This window comes from Larimichthys crocea, chromosome X, assembly GCF_000972845.2.
Source record: "Larimichthys crocea isolate SSNF chromosome X, L_crocea_2.0, whole genome shotgun sequence".
In the NCBI taxonomy this organism is placed as follows: Eukaryota; Metazoa; Chordata; class Actinopteri; family Sciaenidae; genus Larimichthys; species Larimichthys crocea.
The window spans coordinates 10,154,318-10,178,509 of record NC_040020.1 but is presented as its reverse complement, the minus strand read 5'-3'; the positions used below and the strand labels follow the sequence as shown (position 1 = coordinate 10,178,509).

General features: G+C 42.8%; 1 protein-coding gene across 1 annotated transcript; it reads left to right on the top strand.

The window, feature by feature from the left end:
- Positions 1-18,254: 18,254 nt before the first annotated feature.
- LOC109137893 (uncharacterized) lies at positions 18,255-20,028 on the top strand. Its single transcript, XM_027282426.1, has 5 exons — positions 18,255-18,508; positions 18,671-19,072; positions 19,434-19,580; positions 19,743-19,795; positions 19,880-20,028. Exons 1-5 carry the CDS (start codon positions 18,400-18,402, stop codon positions 20,006-20,008), a joined length of 840 nt encoding a protein of 279 aa, XP_027138227.1. The 5' UTR covers positions 18,255-18,399; the 3' UTR covers positions 20,009-20,028.
- Positions 20,029-24,192: the final 4,164 nt, after the last annotated feature.

Below are 24,192 nucleotides of genomic sequence, written 5' to 3'. Positions count from 1 at the left end.
GTTTCAGCTCTAAATGCATCTCGCTGCTTTGGGGGGGAGGAATATCACTTGCACAAGGGAAGGACTGTGCAAGAGTCTCTAATGCAGTCCAGGACCATGATACCTCAATTGGGGAGTTGAAATATTAAAACTACCATTCTGCCATGGGAAAAAAAAAAAAAAAACCTATGAAAACTCCTGAAATATATGAGCTTTTGTCCATTCCCAGCAGCCCACCCGCCCCTGCGCTCCAATTCCCTTTTCAGAAGAGATTGAAAAGTCTCCTAGAGTCTTCCGTCTCATTTCTACGCCTGTCAAAGATCTGTACGGCGAGGAAAGAGAAGGGGAAGAGTGCTAAGAAGGGTGCATATAGATCAAACACTTTATAATGTAGTCCAATGAAGCCGGGAACTCCAAACGCCATTACCCGCCGTGACACGCTGCCAAATCATCATCAGAACCTCCCTGTCAGCTTTTTAAGGAAATAGACTTCATTTAGAAGGAAGAGAGGAGGGTCTTTGACGGCGAAGGGGGGTGTGGCGATAAGAAAAGGAGGAATAAAGTGGACGAGGAGGAGGAGGAGGCTCGAGATAAGATGGAAAGATGAGAGGTAATTGCCTCTATTAAAGAAAAGAAGAGGGGGCAGATGAGGAAGGAAGAGTGAAGAAAGGGGGAGGCGAGATATTAAAGTCAGACCATCCAGCTTTAAAAGGTCACCTGTGATGTCTGTGCAGCTGTGCTTGTCTGTTATGAGCACACTGCTTCTTTCATTGGTTCACTGTTCTGTTTGCTGTTTATATATATATACATGTTTATATATGCATCTGTTCAGATCATTTTATGTATTCACACAAGCTGCATACGTTAAATGCGAACATGGTGATATTACTCATCTGCAGTTTTCTCTCTGAATGAAGAGATGAAAGAGAAATGAGCATCAGCTCCGGTGGTAACAGTCGCCTCTGACCTCTCCGCATCTCTCCACTTTATCGCTCTTGTATCTCCGATGCTCGAATACATAAGTGGCTCACCTGTCTTCGTATCTTTTCTTGCTTATTCAACCACCTTTCCTCTCTCCCTCCCACTCCCCCCCTATCAGCACGTCTTCACTCTGAGCAGCCTCTCATGTTACATTACTTTTTTCCCCTTTTTGTTCAGAGTCATCGACATTTCCCCGTCAGCTTTGCGTTGCCCTTTTTGTTGTTTAGCTCAAACATTTCGGCATCACTCTCCTTCCTCCGTCGGTCTCTTTGCCTCTCGCGTTGACCTTATTCCTTCCTCGCCATCCTGCTCCTTTCTCCAGTCGTATTAACCGCGCATTTCATTTCCTCTCACATCTTTCCTCCTCTCTCTCTCTGTCCACCTCACCTCATCCCATCCGCTTAAATCCTCCCCCATTTCCCTCTTAAATCTCTCCTTTCGTCGCCCATTTAGTCCCACTCAAATCCCCCCTTTTCTCCCTCTGCTTCATCTCTCCCTCAGCTCTACTATCAATTCCAAATTTCGCCCTCCTTTTTCCCTCTCTGCTTTATTTAGTCCACCCCTCCCGCCCCCGCTTTAACTTCAGCCTCTCGAGCCGTCCCTCCACACTTTCCTCACTGCCCGCTCCCATGCCCTCTCCTCGACTCTCCCTCCCTCCGCTCTCTCTCTTTCACCTGCCGCAGTGCCGCCAGTGAGGCTGTCTGTGAGATAAGCAGCCCCAGTGTGGAGCCATCAGGTCCCTGACAAGATACAGCCCCACGTGTTCAGGCATGACCCACAGCCAAGGCAGCCATTGAACTTGTCAGGGAGAAACTGGCGGCTCAGGGCACAAGATGGCTACCGGCGGACGACGCCGAACTCGCTGAGGGGGCCATTTAAAGTACGAATTGTTTGTTTGGACACACTGGAGAGGTTTGACCTTGTCCACCTCGAGCATGCTGTCAAGAGTTGTAGACCGGATAAGGTTGAGCAGGGGGGGGCAGACAGAAGAAGTCTTGGGCAGTGACAAAAGCACAAGTGCCGGATTCAGTCGCTCGCTTATACACGCACAGACGAGAAAGAAAAATCCAGCTCGGTAAAAGGAAATGACAGATAATAGCCCGCAACCACAGACATGACATGTTCGTACGCACGAAATAATCATGCATACGTTTCATATTAGAAAAAAAGTCATCATCATTCACACAGCGAACACATCCGCCCATACACATCCACTCCTGAATACCTAATCAGCCGCCCACTTACAATCCACACACGCACACAGAGTTGCGCGCACACACCAGAGTCCCTGTGGGCCTGATGGCACTGCGTTTGTCTTGTAGTAGGGCCTGTGGCTCTTACCAATTAGCAGAGCAGAAGAGAGAGATTTAAAACATGATGACACCATGGTGTTTTTTATCCCACGGGCCACCGAGGGCCCCAAAAGCACAGATCACAAGCGATCAGATCACATCAAAGTGCTAACACAGGCCAAGCGACACACACCTCTGCACACACATGCAGGCGTACAGTACAGTGATGCAAACAGACTGCGCATGAAGGGGGAATGGAAATAAAAGAGATAGCACGCAGTATAGTGAAGTCTCTCCATGCAACAATTAATATCAAACGGAAGCCATCAAACAGAATCTTTCAAAGGAAGTTGATTATGCTCGAAAGATGAAAACAAAAAACTGAAGTGGGTCTTTGCTTTATGAACAAAAAAGTCTTTTTCTTTAAAGTAAAAAAATAAAAAAATCACACTCTTTGAAGTCAAGGTTCATGACAGTTACAAACAAACGGGGAACAAAATACAAGAACTCTGGTCCTGGGTCTAATAAAAAGTCTTAAATATTACATGGCTGGCACCAACACACTTCAGCAGGAAAAACCTTTGTCAGGGTTTCGTGATAAAATACAAACGCAGACACTTAAGCAGCACGAAGTACGAATAAGTTTCAGGTATGTGGATAGAAGCTGAGAGGAAACGCTGCACAAACAGAAACAAACAACAAATTCCAAATGAATCTGATTTATGTTTTTCTCACAGTCTGAATGTGCACAGTATTTTCAGAATAAAAGGCAGAGAGAAAACACTTCAGTGTGAGGGCATGGACAAACAATGTGACTTTAAAGGGCGTTTTATTTCAGCCTCAACCATCATGAACTTCATGAAACACTCAGGGATAAATATGTGATATTAAGAAAACAAAGAATGAAATTTTTCCAAATCGAAAATGTCGAGTTTACTGAGAGAAAACATCAACAAGGGATCAAACTGTATATTGGAAACTCAGCACCCAGGCAGCTCGATGGATTCACTTCCAAGTGACTCGCTTGAAATTTATTAAAAATGAAAGCGAGGTCTCAAATTTAGTTTGTTTTTTACTCACTTTGAGTTTTCTGGAAGACAAAGACAAAATCAATTCTATGCCGACAACACAATTATCTATTTCTTTATATAGAGCACGCAACTAATCTTTTTCTTAATTGCTTTTGATTTATATGCTTCATTTTCTAAATACAATGCCGTGCACCCACACTCCTTTTAATTTGCTGGCATGTTTCTACCAATGACAACGGCACTTACCTGTCAAACAAAACGGCAACATTGTTAATTATGCTCAACCTCGAGCCTTAATATCGTTTGAATGTGTGAGTTTATACAAATTCACCCTCAGCACAGTTGTAACATGTTTATTTCTGCTGTGACGTCGGACACTTATGGAGATTAATTCACTTCTGCAGCCTGTCTCAAGTGGCCACTTGAGAAATTGCTTTTTTTTTTGTTTTTGGCTTCATTTCCGAGCACTGGCGGTTGCCACTTTGGTTTCTGCTCATAACTTTTTGCTCGTTAAGACGATAGAAGAGGTATTCAGTCAAAACGTAGATTTTAGTGGTAATTCAAATATAAAAGTGAGAACGGCTGACTCGGATTGTCATCATCTCCTAACGTCGAGGTTAAAGGTCGATTATTTTGATGAGGAATGCTTTTGTGTTGTGGAAGAAGCCTGTGAGCTCCTGTTGCTTATGCACATTTGCTCTGCATATTAAAAACTCTTCATCATGTTGTTCTGAGATTTGCTAGGGAAGAAAAGAAAAGAAAACCGAACACTGAACACACATCTTTCATGTCCGTGTGAACGCTCAGCCCCTGTGCTGTCTTATATTCATTCATGAATACATTTGATTATTAGATTACATAGATTACAGAAGACTGTAGCAGTGGCTACAGCGGGAGTTCCCTGTTCCCGTCTGCTCACTGTCCCAAAAGCTTAGTCAACAAATATCGGGCTGGAAATCCAGCTCCATGTCTGCCCTCGCAGTGAGGAACAGCCTGCAGGAAGATTTGAGATTTAAAGAACGAGTTTTTTCTCCCACTGAGTTCAAAGCGGCTGATACAACTATGAAAGATGATTCTGTGGGGAGTTGTTAAGGCTTTGAATTCTTTTCTGTCTGTCTGTGTGGCATTTCGATTGTGGAGCACTTCTCGCTTTGTCTTTTCACATGCTCGCCTCGGTTTGTGTTGGTCTTTCGAGGCATAGTGTATGACTTTGCATGATCTGTTTGTCCTGTCGTGTTCTCAGCTTGGCATCTCAGTGGGATACCCCTCTGAGATAAAGGCTACAGGTTTACACTGTGCGTGCCTGACCTTGTAGAGAGCACCATATGTGATCACTTCACATGTTAAAGGGGTCCTGTTGAACTTGTGAACCATTAGGTGTATGTGAAGGCAAAGTGCCGTGAGCAGGAGGACGAGGGGGGTCACAGTGGAAGCACTCAGAGGAAGGATAAATAAGCTCAGTCATTACCCCTCTGTTGTCTTTCTCCACCTCCATCGCTCCATGATTCAGGAAGCCAGGCTTTCCATTCATCTATTTTTCATGGCACTTGTGTAGTTTTCATCTGTGCAGAGGGTGTATGTAGTCTGAGCTCTCTGCTTCCCTGCTCGCCCTAAAAATAAAGCATCCTTAATATCATCCACTACCTGTAACCTGCCATCAACTCACCCCCCCTCTCTCTGCCTCAGGAGGGGTGTACGAGTGTGTTCGAGCTTGTAGTCTGCGCTTGTATTGTATGTGTGTGTTTGAATGTGTGTGTCTGTGTATAAAAAAAACATCTCATCTCCTTACTCATCTCCTCCCGGAACAAATGCTTCCTGAGTGAATTTTGCTTTCAGAGGCGCCCCCCGCCCGCCCGCCGCCCTCCTCCAACACTTTTTAAAAGATACAGAGAAGACTGCCGGGCTGCAGAACACAAACATCCACACCGGCCTTCTGATCGCCCTAGTAAAGGGGACACGGTGTTCACTGCTCCCCAACATGTACATGAACATTGGTGTCATGTCAAGAATGACATCAGTGGAGCGGCGGAGTAGAAGGAGGGCAAGAAAGTGTGTGTGTGTGTGTGTGTGTGTGTGTGTGTGTGTGTGTTATGGATGAGTGAGTTTTTCTCTCTTTCAATGAAGATGACCATATGTGATCTACTCGTGTGTGTGTGTGTGTGTGTGTGTGTGTGTGTTAGCTTTCCCTCTGTTGTGTAATTTACATTTTAATTTATTATGAATCATTTTGCTGACTCTGCTTCTTTGAGCGTAGCAATAACAGCAAACATATATTTAATTTTGTGAGAAAACAATGTAAAACAACCTTAGCTGCACGTTTTTTTTTTTCCCCCCTAGTTCTCCCTTGATAGTGATCGGTTACGACATGGCAGTGAAGGACAGGGTGGTGTGCATATGTTTCAGTGTGTTTAGCAGATGGGGAGTGTAGTAAAGTGGAGATGGAGGGGGGAGGTGGGTGAGGTTGAGGGCGTGAGGAGGGGTTGGCGGGTTTTCCGGTAACAAGGCTGCGTTTCGGTCTTTCTCTTTTATCTCTATTCATAAAGAGGTGGTTTTATGAATGCCCCTATTTGTACTTCTAGCGCCATTAAAGGCGTCGCTCAGGTTATTATGAAGTGGGGTCGTATGAGGTCAACAGCAGCGCCGTGCCGTGCATCTGTCTGCTTCTCATACCCTCATACGACCCAAGAAACCCAAATGAAATCTTTATTATACTTCACTTTGAATCGCCTTGTGGTTGAAAGGTGCGTTATGAATGAACTTTCTCTGCTCTAGAGTATACAGAGGTGTGTCAGACTGGTGTAAGACAAACACGCACTCAGTACTGTCTATGTTTGGCTTCGATTTTAAAAGTCTGAGGAACTCTGCTCGAGGGACGAACACCGTTCAAGATGTTTGATTTTGATTGGGTTGGAGAGCGCTGTCGGGTGAAAATCTCCCACAGGTGTTTAATTGGGTTGAGATCTGGTGACTGCCGGGCCGTGGCATCTGTGTTTGTTATGTTTCTCCACTAATAAACCGAATGAACATAGAATACAGACTGTGTACCGTAAATACTGCATGCACACAAACCGCTGCACATTTATTTCTTTGCATGGTGAATGTCTTTTCCGTGCATGAGTGTGTGTGTGTGCACACGGGTTAGTGGATCTGAGCAGCCTTCCCTGCCGAGTCGGTCAGGTCATATTGCCATTGAGCCGGGCCAAGATGCCCCACAGGTCACGCCTTGTCTCTTCTTGTCAGCTCATGCAGGTAACATCATGTAATGTATCTCTCACTATTACCCCATGGCCCGGGGTTTTGGCACTAACTTCTGACCGGCGTGTGCAGCAGTGCGCGGGCCGTCCTGCCTCCTAATTGAATTATCGGAGTGCAAAAACAGGCATCAGTCGGGATTCATGTCAGACTTGCCCCGGAGCATCCGGCTAGCCAGGCAGCCAGGCGGGAAGGCGGGCATTTTCTGGTCATTCAAAGACGAGCACAGTATGTGCGGATGCATGTGCTAAGGGCAGGGATGTGTGTGTGTGTGTGTGTGTGTGTGCAAGTCCAAGGCTTTTTCACATGTGTGTGAATGTCTTCGCCGTGAGGCTCCAAAGAGAGCACTCTAATTTCCGTCTCAGAGGAAAGTGTGATTGAACACAAACCCTTTCGCCGGCGGGTCGAAACAGTCACACGCCGCAACAACACAAGAGGAGATAAAAAAGCACAAGTCTTATTTTTGTCCTTTATTTTTTATTTTGCCCTTACTTACTTACCTTATCCTGACTTTTCTCTTTCATCTTTCATTTTCCTTTTTGCTAATTGAAAATCTTTTAGCCTTTCCTGACATTTTTTTTTTTTTCTGTTCTATTAGCACCAATTTACTTTTTGAAAAGTAACGTCGAGAGGTTTAACAAACTGTACTTCAGATTTCTTTCCTGTGGGAATTTAGGCTTCTGGGTATCTGGGATGAATATGTGTGTGTGTGTGTGTGTGTGTACGTGTGTGTGTGTTTGTGCGTGTGTGTTTTGCACCATCTGGCCACGGACAGACCTGACTATGGATACAATCACAACGGATTAGAATGAGGTGGAGGGGAAAGCTCCTCTTCTCTCCTTCATTTAACTCATCCCTCCTTGTCTCCCTCGCTTCATTTAACCTGCTCCACTTCTTCACGTCGCGCTCGTGCGTGTCTCTGTGAGTGGGTGTTGTTTGTGCACGCGTGTGCGAGATGCCCGAGCATCTGTGCGTGCCGGGCTCCCTTTCTGAAATGTCACTAAGTGTGTGATTATCTTGTATTGGTCAGTAATTGAGAACAAGTCACCTATTGGCTGCTAATGGGATGTCTTTAGCTTCTGAGGCTGTGGTCGACATCATGACTAACCTGCTGAATGTTAATCCCCGCTGGGTCGCCATGCGGCTAACCCTGACGCTAACGAGTGTGAACACTCGGCTGATTAAAAAGATTAATAAGGCTAATGGGTGAAAAACAGTTTAGGCCGAAGCGCTGAGACAAACAGACATGAGGCACACAAAGGGAAGCACTGACAGAGAGACACAGAGAGGAGTGTGTGAGTGTGTGTGTGAGTGTGTGTGTGTGTGTGTGTGTGTGTGTGTGTTTGGGCTTCCTTCATCTTCTTCATCTGCTCGAGTCTGTTTGGCACTCATTCACCATGAGTGGCTGTGACCCCAGTTTTGGCATGTCATGAGAGTTATCTGGAAGTGTGTATATGTGTGTGTGTGTGTGTGGGAGGAAGATTGCGTGCATTACAACGCCAAGGGTCTATGGCTCTTTGTGTGTGTGTGTGTGTGTGTGTTTAAAATTGGCTCTGTGTGAAAGCAGCTAAGTGGGAGTCACCGGGAGAATGATTTTGGGCAATTTGTCTCATGTGTCTGCGGCTCGGCGGTGACGTAGCTGCTGCAGAGCCGTTCTGTCCTCTCCTCCGGACCTCCACGCACACACTGAACGCGTCTTACCGGCAGATGGATTCCCCGTCGTTAAAATGTGTATTCACGAGATGAGGCGTGCAGTGCACTCGAGGCGAGATGTGAAAGCTCACACAAATTGACCTTGATGGGATGTCGTGTTGGGAGGAGTGGCTTTTGGCCTTTTTCTTTATCTCTCCCTCTGGAGCAGTGCTCGCTTTATTGTTTTACATACTTTCCATAAGCTTGGCTCATATATGTTTATGCAACTAATCTGCAGCTGCAAACATGAGCCAGTAAAGTTTGAATGACACAGGACACAAAACTATACTCACCTATCTTTATATCTCGACTCTTTTTACAATGGGAGAACTGTATGAACATAATATCGTGCGTAACTTGTACTTGATTAAACAAAGTTGTTACAGATATACCAACGCGGCGACCGTGGTAGAGTGGGTTGTCCAATAACCCCAAAGTTGGCAGTTCAATCCCTCGCTGCTCAAAAAAGATTGCCATGGCCGAGGTGCCCTCGAGCAAGGCAGTGTACCCCCCAAACATCTGCTCCCCGGGCGATGTGAGTTGATGCCCAGCGCTCCAGTGAATCTGGCATCCGTCAATTTGAGTGTGTGACCCTGTACATGTGTGTGTGTGCCTGGATGGGTTAAATGCAGAGAAGTAACAAAGCAATAAAGTTTCTAAAATTAATAAATAAATACCTGAAGTGAATCCTCTCCAACAGTGGTAATTGAATCCTACATGAACTTACAGTGCAGCTGTACCTATCTACTGTTTCTTACTTGGCACTTTGTAAATATATAGCAACAAAGTCACTGAGTGGAGCTCGCACACTGTCAGCTGAATTTTGGTTTATGCAGTGTTTGAAATTCTGTGAACGTGTGACAGTAATGCTGTTTTTTTTTATCTCTCTCTCTCTCTTGCAGAGAAATAAGTGTTTAGTTTATATTTACCCATTTGGCAAACTGGCAAATGCACCAATGAACTCATGAAGGGAAGGCTTCATTTCTGTGGCGCATCTCTCATAGTTTGTTGATACCCAGAAGGACACGGAGGAATCGAGCAGCTACCGTGTGAACAAAGTCTTTTTCACTAGGCTACACTAACAATGTGTGCTGATTTGAAACACATTATCCACTTGTAGCTGGATTTGATTTCAGTGACTTGGGTCATGGGTCAAATATGATCATTATTAGAGACAAGGTGTTCAGATGCATTGTCATTGCTGCTTTTGGAGACATTGTACTGTCCAGGACTCCCTAACATGTCTGCTTGTTCACAGCTGGTTACTGTATCTGTTTTTTATTCTAGCATTTAGTGCAGCTCAGTAGTGCTCGTATATAGTTAACTTCTTCATCCATTAGGTGGCACCTTTACCTGCACATACAATTAAGAAGATCCTGCTTGAACCCACCGAAGCCACACACAATGTCGCCTGATTTGGCAGCCCAGTCCCTAAAAGTTGGTGAACTTGATACAAATGTTGTTGAACAACCAGAACAGATCCAGTAGGTATCTTATTTTATACCGTAAATACTTGAACAGAGACACACAAAAGAGAAACAACGCAGAATAAAGTACATACAAGACGAACTTCAACAGAAGTGGTGGACCAGTGATGATTTCTTTCCTGTCATTGATTCAACTCTTTGTGTTCAAAAGTAAAAATGTTGGAACTTGGAATGCCATTGCCAAACTACGCTCACCAAATACTTATCCACTTGAGACTAACCTCAGGTGCATCCAAATCAAGCGGCATTCTGCTTTGCTTTGTGAGCAGCAAAATTCATGAACAGAACAGCCTCCACCTCAAACCGTTTAACTGAGACACCTATTGAGACTGCAAGGATCTTGTACGGACGTCCAGTCGAGTCGAGTCAAAGGAAAGTCAAATTTTCTTTATACAGCTCAAGGAAAAAAAGAGAAAGAGAGAGAAAGGAGAAAGAAAAATGCAGTTGCAAGGCAAAGAAAATTAGATCAGGTAACAGCATTATTTGTCCATAAAGATTCAGAATCGTAGTCGATGAAAGTATTAAAGTGATGTTGAAAAAGTAGAGAAACAATGTTTTGCTTGCTTCCATTCCGAAGGCCAAGCTGTGGATATTCTGAATATACCTTTTTATTGTGAACAAACGTGTGTGTGCACAGATGGCATCGCCTACATGAAAGGAGAGTCTTGCAGGTCACAAGAGCTCCGACTTTTCACTGGATTGTAAAGACAGAAAATCACTGCAGAGCAATCATGGTGCACACAAATGTGATTTGTTGTTGTGGGGCAGGCATCGACAGGTGTAGTGATTTGAACATGCACAGAAAATGGTGACTTGCCAATGCATAGTGAGGCGATCACATGACACACGTCTGTTGTCAAAGATTTTTATTGATATTTTGCAGAGAAAATTAGGTAAATCGCAAGTGAAGTGACAAAAAATTTGATATTTCGCAGAGAAATATTTAAAACTTTTAAAAATATAAAGATAAATTGCAAGTGAAGTGACAAAAAAATAATAATTTGTTAAAAAATACACTCAAAAAATTTAATTTTGACTTTAATTAATTAATTTATTTTGTCAACAGGGTCCACATGACTGTATTAAGTTATTTCAACTCGAAATGTTGTCAGGGGTTCAATTACATAACATTTTTAATACAATCACAATGGAACCTGTTGACAAAATAAATAAAAAAATAGAGTGTAGTCTTATGATTAGACTTCTGCTATATTCACAGTTGCACATACTTGTACATATCTGAGTATCGCAGCAGATCGCCTTGTGATCAACAAGAACGTTGATGTTCAAACGTTTCTTCAAAGATCTTAAACCTGGCTAACACTCAGCAGAGGACATAGTGGTGTATAGACATCCCTTGTGATATACAGTAATAATTGTTGCGAAAAAAGTAAACATCTGATTGACATTAATTAAGAAGGAACATCCCGCTTATCGCCAGCTGGGACAAAAAAGATCTATTATGCACAGAGTTCAAAGGTTTTAGATTCTAACAAAAATGTTTGCCCACAGGCTGTGTCTGTCTGAACCATGTGCATTCCCTGCTTGTACATTTTACGGTGGGAGTTTTCCTATATCTGCGTTTAGTCTTGTTCATGATCATTATGGCACTAGATTCAATGATTTTTTCCCCCCCATGTGTCATTGGGTAGAGTCATTGGGAACCTCAGAATGAGTCGGGATGTCGGTTTTATGCGGGAAACAAACAAACAGTCTCTGATGTTTTGTTGGCCAATCCATCCACCCAGACCCCCCGATCCAAACATTGTCACTCTCTAACAATGTCACCTTGCTTCTTTCTTTGCTTCCGTGCATAACAGAGCTTTTTTTTCGTCCTCGTCATTCTCGCATGAATAGAAGAAAAAGCACAGACGGAATTAATAGCATTAGAAACGACTGCATCCCATTGAGGTGAGCTTGTTTCAGGGTTTTTGTATTGTGCATGCTGGCTCCCTGGCATGGCTTACAGGGACACTTGATGGAGAATTTTTTTGAATCTGTGCTTTTTCCTTCTATGTCGAGTCAAAATGTCGGCTATGAAAGAGCTCCATTCAAAGCTCTTAACATTTCTAAAGCCAAAGATTGTGATGTCGATTATCTCGCATTGTAAGGTGTTGTGTTTCTTTTGTCTTCCTTCAGACGCCTCCAAAAGAATCAACACAAATTGGATGATTCAGAAATTGCAGGCATGTTGTATTGGATTGTACGCCACATTGTACAGGTGTCCACCTGTGTTGTTTAATATGTCACTGTAGCTCAAAAAGAGTCCCTTTCTCTGTGTGTTGAGGTTTCAAGCCTACTATAACTGAAGAGACACACACACACACACATATCCTGTGTTTATGATATCACTGCAAGTGCCATAGCTGTGCAAATTCCCAGTGCATTCACAAAATGAGAGACTGTAGTGAGAGCATGTGTCACAAAGTAGAAAATGCAAAGTAAAGGCTGTAATCACGCCGGCCTTTTGCCATAATGCGGCGTTTTTATATACAAGTATTGTTCTTGCCGCACAAAGCGAAATTTCACCCCTCAAACCACAATTAATGGCTATTGGGATGCAAATAACACCATACAGTGCTAAATGGAGATGAGCATGTGCTAAACAGGCAGCTTGTCTCGGATGTCCTCTATAAACAGCCACATCGCCATCTAGTGACACTGTAAGGAAACACAAGATTTAGGGCTGGCAGTTGCAAGTTACATTAGCAGCTGCTTTAGTGCAGGATAGTGCTGACCTTGTACATGTCATTGGAGATATAAAACATCAATTCAGGTATTCTGCACGCAGGGAAGGTGCAGAAACAAACGCACAGTGTGAGAACACACATGTACGCACATGAAGGCGGGTCAGTGGGCAAAGAAAGGAATGCAGCCGTTGTTTATAATAATATCATATTCGTACAAAGACAGACTTCAGATGGTGCAGACTCATACAACGTGTTGACTCTGCAGATGAGAGCACGCACACAAACCACGGGCAATTAAACAGAAATGAGCACGCACGAATCAAAATGCTTTAAATTCCTTTTTAAATGATTAAACTTTTATTTTAAATTCAAAGAGTTGTTTTGCATTTGAAAGTATTTGCTGACCTTTTTTTCTTCTTTTTTTTCACGATATGCAAGTCCACTCCTGTTCCTTCTTGTATTTGTTAGGCGATATCTCCTAGCACCTTCCCTAGTATCTCTCCTCATGTGTACTTACACCATCGACTACAGCTCGGGCTCTCAGGAGCTTCTATGGAGACTGTTAGTGTGAAAAGAGCTCTCATGTGGGCGGCTGCATTTTCTTTGAGTGACCAGAAATTACAGACAAAGTGACCTAAAATGCTTTTAAACATAACCTCATAGACTTTTCCTAATGACTGTAATGAGCTCTGTTTTATCTGTTTTTTTAACGAGCAGTTAAATAAAGAAATGGTGTGCTTGTTCCTTATTTATTGGCTTTGTGTAAATGTTGGCTCATAAAAATAATTGTGCTGCCATTTTGTCCAAGATTCACCCCAAAACATAAATGATTGCAGTCTCAAGAGACCGACGTGGTTAAATAAAGGTCAAATGAAATAAAATAAAGCCGACATCATTACACAGACAGGACAGTGACTCTGTCAGTAATGATTTGCATGTCGCAAACAAACGTTCTAAATGTTCACACTGCCCCGGGTGGCTTGAATACACAGTTTCCTGTGTAACTGAAGTCACAGACAAACCCAAAACACACACACGCGCACGTGTAGAGACACGTGCTCACGTGTGTGTGTGTGTGTGTGTGTGTGTGTGTGTGTGTGTGTGCGCAGACTAACACAGGGCGGTGATCAAGCAAGTTGACATGTGACAACTGGATGGAAATTGTTGTGGTTTCTGTGGGCCCTCGCTCGATGGTGCAGACGGGCTTTAGCTGAAAACAACAAAGCTGAAAAATCCTCCGGATAACATCTGCATGGGCGACAGTGATGTGAACATGAATGCACACACACAGTCAGAACCAATGCAGTCCGAGAAATATCAGCAATTCTGGAAAGATCCCGATCCAGCCTGCCTTGCATTTTTACATGTGTTCAGTCTTCAGCCCAGTTTAGTTCATTTTAATCAGCATCATCTAATAAGTCTTCAGGCAGCACTCCGTCACACCCCATTTCTGCACTCAAGTCTGCAGGAAGTCAGGGAATAGTCCACATCTCAGATCCACAGATTATTCTAGCTTTAAATAAGACTGTGAGCACCAACAGTGCGTTCATATTTGAGCTTTTTTCCTGGTGTACAGACACTGAGCGGCTGCAGCCAGCTTGAAAAGGACTACTTTCATTTAAAAGATGCAACAAAACAAGACCGATAATCTGGTTTCAGGTTCCCAGCAGGCAGCGCACGACATTGTGTTTTAGAGAGAAAACACTCTCAGGTTTGAACTGATCCATTTATTTGTTTTTCACCATCCTTTATTGCGAGGGAGGCCAGGTGTAACCAAAAGCGAACTGCCGGTTCTGTAAGTACGCTGCCAAACTGGAGTTTGGTTATAGGAGCTATATAAAAGCTGTCGATGGAATAACTGTTGTATGTTTTCATGTTCAAGTGGAAAAACATTGATTTTTATAAAAATCCATATACCCAGTTGTCTATTATGTTAACACAGAGCCTCATTATGAGGCATTTGTGTCTGGAGTGTGGCCAGCAGTGTCATCTGTGTGTCCCAGTTTAGTGAGGCCTCGATGTGTGGTCAACGGATGGATTTGAATCAAAGCCACCAATCTAGATCACGAGATCCGAGTCGATTGAATGATGCAATAGAGCGGTTGTGGTGGTAATTTATATCAAAAACCAAAAGCCAGAACAGAAAGTCTCCATACTCACAGAGCGCATATTGTACACGCTGCACCTTTAACGGGTCATTGTTGTGTAATTTCTTGGTGGTTTATGTTCACTGGCAATGTTTTTTTTTTTCTTTCCATTACAGCACTGGTCCGGGTGGACAGTTGAGCCAAGTCGCAACCCTTGTGGTTGTGAAGTGAAGCCAACAGTGAAGTGTCCACTTGAGGCTGGCTGCAGTCAATTTACAAGTCAATCTATTAGCCCTCAGTATTAAAACATCCAACTTCACAGCAGAAATAAACATGTTTACTGTCATGGTTGCACAGGTTGACCCAGAATGCAGGCTCGGACAACGGTTAGCGAGAGAAGGGGATTTATTGTGAAGTGGGAGAAGAGGGGAAGGAGAGGGTCCGATACAAGGTGGTGGGAATGGATGGAGGAGGCACGGACTGGACTGTCTGAAGGTGGTGGATGGAGAGCAGGCAAGCAGGTGGCGACGATGGTGGTGGACCTGAGCACAAGAGATCGGAGGTTAGAGTTCAGGAAAACAACAAGAAGCACAAGAAACAGGTAGTTAAAGACAGTCCGAACGTGATCTACCACGGAGGCTGAACAAACGATCTGACAAGGAGTGGGAGGAAGGCCAGGGTTTATATGCAGGTGGAGTGATGAGTTGATGGAAGGCAGGTGAGGTGAGGAACGGCAGGTGTGCTTCATTTGATGACGATCCAGGAGGCCCAGGGAAAAGTGCCACGCCCACAACACAGACCGACAAGTAAACACAACACAAGGATGGGGAAACACAGAAACAACCACAGTCACGACTGCCATCGTGACAGTTTACAGCCTGGTACAAAAAACAGTTTTGGTCTCTGTAGCTAATTTCCCCGTTCATGACAACTGTACTGAGGGTGAATTTATATACAACTCACCTGTTCAGGTTATATTAAGGCTTAAAGTTATGCAGGATTAACAGCACGGCTGCTTTGATTGACAGGTGGGAGCTATTACATGTGGCTTGTTTGAGGAACCAGGCTTCGTTCATCCACATCTTCGCCCATTTTTTCAGTTAGCACGGAGGCCGCAGCCAAAGCCACCTTCACAAAGCTGTGGGTGATGTCACATACATATATACAGTCTGTGAGTTGAGCATACAAAACACATCTCACATCTTCAGTATTAGTATGATTCAGTGTGACTTAGGGCATAATCTGTGTAGCATTGTTTCTTCCAAATCATATCTACTGCTGCAACTGAACTTAGTTTTTAAAAGACTTTTAAATGTTCTAGTTTCACATGATTTGTCCGTGTTTTGCAGATGTGTTCATACTGCTAATATTTGCTCTTTTATAACAGATGATACATAAATCTTGATGGAAAGTCTTTGCCGCTTAGACACTGCAGGGAGATTTGTGATCAAAGAGCATCTGCCCTGTGCAGCAGTGAGATAAACCTTCCCACCCCATGGAGTCCAGACACTGGTGGTGCTGGACGCTGATGACTGATGAGGCTGATGAGGCTGAGGATGTGATGGATCTGCAAAGACTCGGTGTTATTTAGTAGAAGACATTTCAGCTGTGTTTGTGCCTAGTACATTACTGTAAACCATAGCTGTAAACCAACCAGAGTTACTGTGAAAATTATAGTAACCAATAATGTACTGCAGAGTTACTTGTCAACAGCTGCCAGTTAATTAATTTCACAGTAACTGATTTACAGTGAACACTGGGTCGATGTGACCAGCTGATTAGATGACGACGGCGAGGGAAACTCAACAAAGTTAAGGAGGTTTAAATGTTTGTCGTTGTCGATCTCAAATGGAACAAACTGATTTCCGAAGAAGAAACGAATACATTCAAATGAACAATGAATCACCTTGTTTGATATATTTGCTCAGCTATAAAACAATGTTTGCTCATGTGCTGCGTAGATTATCTGTCCCTGTGGTCTACAACGTGTCACAGTTTGTCAAACTGTGGCAGCAGGCTGACCTGGAAACATGAGAAGCAAAACAGGAAAAGTAAAAAAAACACAGTGCTATATTGTAATTTAGTACAAAAATAACGTGTTCTTACCACAGCAGAAATGGAAACAAACATACCATCATCAAGGGAAGATTGAGTTTCATTCGGACACGCCAAACCTCTCGGTGCCTCAGTGAACAGTTTATATGTGGTTAGTATCGTAGTACAACAGAACATCGCCGGCTGCTCCAGGTATGTCCACACACACAAATACTCAGTGTCAGTGGTGTTAAAGCCACTGGAAACCCAAATCCATAACAGCATGTAATTTGGGGTTATTATTGCTGACATTATCACGAGCAAAATACTGTCTGAGGTGATATGTTATAGCTTACCAAATGACTTCACCAGCCAACGGGATCCATGATACTAACTTATGTATTAAGACAAGCGGTGTTGATTTCAGCCGGCGATGATTGATTTGATTAACAGCACGAAGCAAAGGCGTAACTAATGATTGCTTTCCTTTTCAGGAAGGATGCAAGGCCAGGGCCAACTTGGCGACTTTCTCGCTAGATTTAGCAACTTTTCAGACCCTTAAAAAGTAGCCAGTGACAACTTTAGCAACATATTCAGACCACCAGCGTTAATGGTGTCATCTGTTGTGGAGAAATTGCTGAAGTCAAAGGTCAAAGGTCAGGAGGGAAAGAAAGTGTTCAGGAGCCTCTGATGTCTTATGCTGTATTATTTATTGATTCTTGGCCAAGGAGAATTAGAGACACTCTCAAAGTTCATCAGAAGTGCCTGAGTCGGTCTCACATTCTGCCCCAACTCAAGTGGATCGACTTTAAACCCAAAGATAACACCACAAATACTACACGCCCAGAATTAGTCGAAGAGAATGTCTTTACCCATGGAGGTGTTATTGTCAGCATATTCTAGTCTGGAGACACAGATGTCTGTTTACGCAGATTGGATTCAACAGCAGCTATCTATTATGTCTATGAAGGCAGCAACAGGTCTCTTCGACCCTGGACACAACAGTGTTGAGATAGACTGGCACCTACTGTTCTCAACCAAACTAATACTGCCGAGGACCTCAAGGCCCACACGTGACCTCGTGTTACCTAAGGACAGAAAATTCCATAACAATCAATATGCAAATTAGCACAAGACGTCATCCGGCAACTTTTAGCAACTTTTGCAGCTAGTGCTAGCTTCTTTCATTGGGAAAGAGTTGGCAACACTTGGCTACCGAGCTAACAAACGATCAAATCTAAGCTGAGTTTGGCCGACTGACATTGGTTCCATGGCGATGGCTGATGGGTTGACTTGCAGATTAAGAATATCATGGAGACAATTGTTTAAATAAACATAAGAACATAATGGATGAGGTGGCACCCTCATTCCCCGGGGAGAACTCCAACACAATGGTCGTTCGCCTTTCACCCTGAGAAACTCTGGAAAAAGGAGTCCATCCTGTGCAAAGGTAAGCTCAACTATATCTGGTTGGTTTCACTCCACCTCCCACAGCTCCAGTTCCTTCCCCACCTGGGTGGTGAAATTCAATGTCCCTATACGACCAGTCTGCCATGCAAGAAATCAGCATGCCTTGGTCCCCACCTTTACCTGCCACCCGGCTTGCAGAGGACCTTTACCTTGTGCTTAGCTCTGCAGGTGGTGGAGGAGTGACGGATGGGTATTATAAATATGAATGCAGTTTAGTTTCCAATGTTTATTTCAGTGTCCTGTATTAAACCCAGGATGATGCACCTACGTGTGAGCAACAGGATGCTAAGTGTATGTGTTGTCAAGAGTTCACAGAGGAAACTTCATAAAGCATCACATGAACAGAAAACACCCACAAAAAAAATTTCCACTTGACTGGCCAATCACAGCCTGTACTTCCTTTAATGGAAACGTCTGCCCTTCGTGATACTGTGAGACGTGTTATGCTGTCTTTGAACTCTCGGCCGTCGTCACACATGGACGTGCTGCACATTGTCCTGCTCGCTCTCTTAGGTAAGAACATTTGAATGATTTAATCACAATTGTTGAGTTTAATTTTGAGAATAATATTTTCTCATTGTTGTTGTTGTTGTGTTGAGTAGAATCTGCATCTGCTTTAATGTGAAAACACTGAGCTCATTTCAAACAGCTTTTATGATTGTGTTTGTATTCCAGGAGTTGTTTCTTACAGTCATGGTCAGATTTCTGGATCAGAGTTGGAGGTGACAGCCAGACCAGGAGACAACGTCACTCTCTACTGTGACTGCAAAAAATCAAGTGGAGTTTACATCGTGTGGTTCAGGAACTGCTCTCATGAGAACCAACCTTCTCTTGTCCTAAGATACCTTAAAAAACAAAATGAAAATGTATACACTCTAAATCCCATTCCTCGTTTCCACTTCGTCGTTAATGATTCCTCTAACTCCTATGACCTGATGATCATGAACGTCACTGATTTGGATGAGGGGCTCTACTACTGTGGAACTGAACAGAACAAGGTGTACGATAACGGGAAGGATAAAATTACTCGCAGAGTTGAGTTCAGATATGGCAACGTCACAACAAGGATCAAAATCAGTGAGTATTGTGATCTGAATTATCTTTGAGCGAATGTCGGCAAATCTGTGACCTCATTCCTCTTAAGTCATAAATGTATTTCATGAAGAGAGAACAGGCACAAATACAGTTAAAGCAACATTGTGTAGCTTTGCATGCTAGATAAGGAAATTCCCTCACACTAATGTATGACTGTTTGTTAGCCGGGTTGCCCGGACTGTGAACTGAGAGCACCGGAGAAGTGTTTCTACACGATGTTGCTTTAAAGGTTGCACACTGCAAATCTAATGAACCACAGACATTGCATGAATGAGAGCGGATGTTTCTGTACTGGTATCAAAATTGGGAAATGTCCATCAACAAAACTTTATTTTTGATCCAGACTCTAGTGAGACTCATCACTGTGATCAAGATCCTCCAGGAGACTGTGATATGTGCTGGATGCTGCTGTTCTCTCTGTGTCCATCGTTTGCTGTTCTCTCCTCTCTCCTCTCCTCTCTTGTGGTTTATTGCCTCTGTAACAAAAAAGGTAACTATCACATATCTCACTTTTTAAGCTTCATGTGTTAATGTCAGAAATATCCTTTATAACAAATCCATGAAACTCATTTAAATCACAATAAACCTGGATTTCTGGAAGCGTCATCGTCTAATTTATTATTTGATCATGATGCTGTTTTTCTCTCTGCAGCTAAAGAAACTCAAGTTGATCAGCGACAGCCTGAAACCAGAGGACTGAATCAGGTGAGTGTAACAGTAGAATATCATGAATCATGTCATTGAATCACTTCATGATCATGACTGTAAACAACAAATGTCAAATCTTAGGATGAAGATGTGTGTTACGCTGCGCTGGAGATCCGTCAGACATCAAACAGACCAAAGAAGAAGAAAACCCAGAGTTCTGACTTCAGCACCTATTCTGCCATCAATACTTCGAGGGCGTCGAGGGCCTGAAGCTAAAGAAAATGAATCGTCTGATGGTGTTATGGTCCGGTTCACGTAGGCAAGGGCGTGGTATTTGTTCGGTGCCTCTTCGTCCTACATACAGTTGTTATAGAACAGTCATATCATCACTGTTAATGTTATAAACCACAGTTACAATTAATATATTTACGGTGACTCTTGTAACTAGATAGAAAACCTGTTTATTGTTGTTGCTTCAGGTTCACATTTCTTGACTAAATCTGTAACATTCATACATCGTGTCCCGCCGCTGTCTCTGTAACAAGACACGGCGGCTCTCAGATCAACGTGCTCAGACAATTTCCTGTTTTTTATCTCAAGTTAGCCATCGGCTCCGACCCTTTCAACCACAAAGTTTGACACAAAAACCGTACGGTTAGTTTGGAGCGTGATTCTGTGTTTTTTTCAAAATATAATATAAAAAGCCACGACAAGATTCAGTTCTTAACTACATGTTTTATTTAAAGATGAACCGGCCACACAGTTTCCAAGAAGTTAGAAAAAAAGAAAGAGATTGAGATCAGAGTTGGATGGGCCACCTCATCAGCTCACAGGAAACCCACAGTGACAACCAGCCCCTCGTTCAGCTGCAGAGCTTATACCGTGCAAACAGGCTGAAGCTTCAGGTTAGATTTTATAGATTAACCTCCAGATAGATGACCTGCATTACCTGACTTGCTATTCAAGCTTCAGGTGTCACATTTTTTTGATTGAAATCGATCGGTAACATTTCATTATAGCAGTGATGATTGTTGTTCCTGGAATAAGACGCGAAAGCTGTTTTCAGGCAATTTCCTGTTTTTATCTCAGGTTTGCTACCAGCGCATATCCTTCACCGGTGGTCTTATACAATGCTATGCAAGGTGACAGAGTCTCACAGGAAACCCACAGCGACAAACAGCCCCTCATACGATTGGCAAAACTTAACATGAACTTGTGGATTATGGCATGTTGAAGTTTTAGGTTTTAGATTTTAGATTTTTATTTGTTTAAAGAACTGCTACAACCTGTTCACATCTGCACCGGCTCAGTGGAAACAGTGCTTAGCTGTTTAGTTTGATCGTGTTCAAACATATGAAACTGTGACCCTGTTGCTCTGCAGCAGCCTTAGCTTATGGTTGACCACACAAACTTTGTGAAATCAAAGGAGGACAACTTCAGTCGCACTGTGTGCACTGACGCTTTGTGCAACAAGTGTGATTTGCTCGCAGAAACATGCATGCATGAGTGTGGTTTCATACACAACCACCAAGGACAGCAGGGTTGTGCAGTGTGCGTATGCTGTTTGTCCTGTGAAAGTTTTTGCAGATTGTTATGTTTGTTGTTAAAACGAAATAAATGTTTATTTGGACTCATTTGAATCTTTACGTAGATTTTTTTTGACACACGTTCAAGTAAAACTTACTTTGTAATTCACTTGCAGTGTGGATTGGTTGTGTTGAAAACTCCTGAAGTTTTTTGGGGAAAAAATAAAGTGAAGAGATGCTGATGGTGTAAATGCTGAGACACACCAGCACCAGGTAAAACTCTCCTGACCTCTAGTGGATATGTTTAGTAGTATCCAAAAAGGCCCTTAGAAGAAGTTTGACTTAAAGCTCAGATTTCATTAGTAAAGTCGTGTAAAGTCAGAAAAATCTGTGGTCTGAGTTTGTCAGACCAAAGAGAAGTGTTATTAACCAAACAGCCAAATTTGAAGATTAAAAATAATCGACAACTTTATGAAATCAGGTGTCAAAAACAGGTAAAAATGAATTCTCAGCGCCAGGACTGGTGGGGGCGTGTCCTGCTGAATGTGGACTTCAAAGAGTTTCAGAAAATGACATGACTGACGTTAAAATAAAAACACTCTGAGCTGAGATGAATCATCTCTATCTCTCGGCTCAGGGTGGCCTCAGCGTGTCATCGAGCCCCCTTTAAGGACCCGCCCACAAAATCCTGGACTGAAAACTGTTTGAACCCTCTAACTCCACATTTCACTATATATCGTTCAAAGTCTTTTCACGTGTTTTCAGCAACTATTTCCCAACATATTTAATGTGTTGTGAATAAATTATTTTTGGTATTTTTCAAAAATTGCTGTGTAATGATTAATTGGTGTGATCAATAAAGACCAAGTAGTTCACATTAGTCCTTGGGCTCTGGTCTAACCAAACCCTGAAGTGTTAACCTGTGTCGTTCAACTGCCAATACCCCTCCTGTGCTCAACTAGCTAGCCACTAACTTCATCTGCCCTTGAGGATCATGCAGATAATGTGCACAAGTTACAACCTTTTTTTTTCTGTTTTCTGCATCAACAGGTCCATGTCTGATATACAGATTCATGTAACTGTACAGTGAATAAAGCACTACTGGTAGCAGATGTAGTCTCTAGTTGAAGTGTATCGAAGAAATCTTATGTTACTTTATTAGACCCTACTGAGCGTACACCATAGAAAACAACCACAGAAGAAAATGTTCCATTTAACCAGCCAATCACACTTTACATTTCCTTTGATGGAAAGTCTACGCATGTCATGACATCTCGGTAGTGAGACGTGTTTCTTTGTCATTTGACTCTCGGCCATCTTCACACATGGACGTGCTGCACATTGTTTCTGATCTCGCTTCTTAGGTAATTCATTAATTAAACATTTTAAGATTTAATTACAATCTTGGGTTCAATTTTGAAACTAATTCTCACATATTTTTCTTGTTGTTGTTGTGTTGAGAGAATCTGATCTGCTTTAATGTGAAAACACTGAGATCATTTCAACAGCTTTTATGATTGTGTTTGTATCCAGGAGTTGTTTCTTACAGTCATGGTCAGATTTCTGGATCAGAGTTGGAGGTGACAGCCAGACCAGGAGACAACGTCCTCTCTACTGGGACTGCAAAATCAAGTGGAGTTACATGTGTGGTCAGGAACTGCTCTCATGAGAACCAACCTTCTCTTTCCTAAGATACTATTATAATGTCAACGAGACACTCAGACTAAATCCCACCCGTTTCCACTTCGGTTAGATTCCCTAACTCCTACTGACCTGATGATCAACTCATGATTCGGATGAGGGCCTCTACTACTGTGGAACTTACAACCAAAGTACGATAAGGAATAAAATCTATCGCAGAGTGATTCAGATATGGCAACGTCACAACAAGGATCAAAATCATGAGTATTGGTGATCTGAATTATCTTTGGGCTCAAATATCTGTGAGTGAATGTCGTCAAATCTGTGACCTCATTCTCTTAAGTCATAAATGTATTTCATGAAGAGAGAACAGGCACAAATACAGTTAAAAGCAACATTGTGATAGCTTTGCATGCTAGATAAGGAATTCCCCCACTAATGTATGACTTTTTAGTTAGCCGGGTTGCCCGGACTGTGAACAGAGAGCACCGGAGAAAGTTTTCTAACACGATGTTTCTTTAAAGGTTTGCACAACTGCAATCTAATAACCACAACATTGCATGAATGAAGAGCGGATGTTTTTCTGAACTGGTATCAAATGGGAAAATGTCCATCACACAACTTTATTTTTCATCCAGTCTATTTGTCCTCAAAGAGAGTTGACACAATAAGTTGACATCAACTTGTCAAATAAGAACACTTGTGAATGGTTCTATGTGTCCCCGAAGATTATGATTATCGATTCATCATCCGACGATTCATTTTTTTAGCTTCGGCCCTCGAGCTCCTCGAAGTATTGATGGCAGGAATAGGTCTGCAGTCAGAAACTCTGGGTTTTCTTCTTTCTTTGGTCTGTTTGTGTCTGAGATCTCAGCGCGCGTCGTAACACACATCTCATCCTAAGATTTGGACATTTGTTGTTACAGAAAACACAATCATGATCATGAGTTATTAAATGTACCATGATTCATGCTATTTACTGTTACACCTACCTTGATTCAGTCCTCGTTTCAGGGGCTTGTCGTCATCAACTTGAGTTTCTTTAGCTGCAGATAGAAAAAACAGCCTAATGACAAAGGATTATTTTCTGAATTAACACATGAAGCTTAAAAAGGGATCTGTGATAGTTACCTTTTTGTTCCAGAGGCGATAACCACAAGAGAGCGGGAAGGAGCGAGGAGAGTAACACAGCAAACGATGGACACAGAGGAGAACAGCAGCTCCAGCACATATCACAGTCCGTGGAGGATCGTGCTACGTTGATGAGCTCACTAGAGTCGGATCAAA

Bases quoted from the DNA above. Each gene is read 5' to 3' on its own strand.
- LOC109137893 (XM_027282426.1), top strand. From the start codon at position 18,400: ATGGAAACGTCTGCCCTTCGTGATACTGTGAGACGTGTTATGCTGTCT. The intron at 19,073-19,433 runs GTGAGTATTGTG...TTTTTGATCCAG, and splicing joins CACAACAAGGATCAAAATCA to ACTCTAGTGAGACTCATCAC. The intron at 19,581-19,742 runs GTAACTATCACA...TTCTCTCTGCAG, and splicing joins TTGCCTCTGTAACAAAAAAG to CTAAAGAAACTCAAGTTGAT.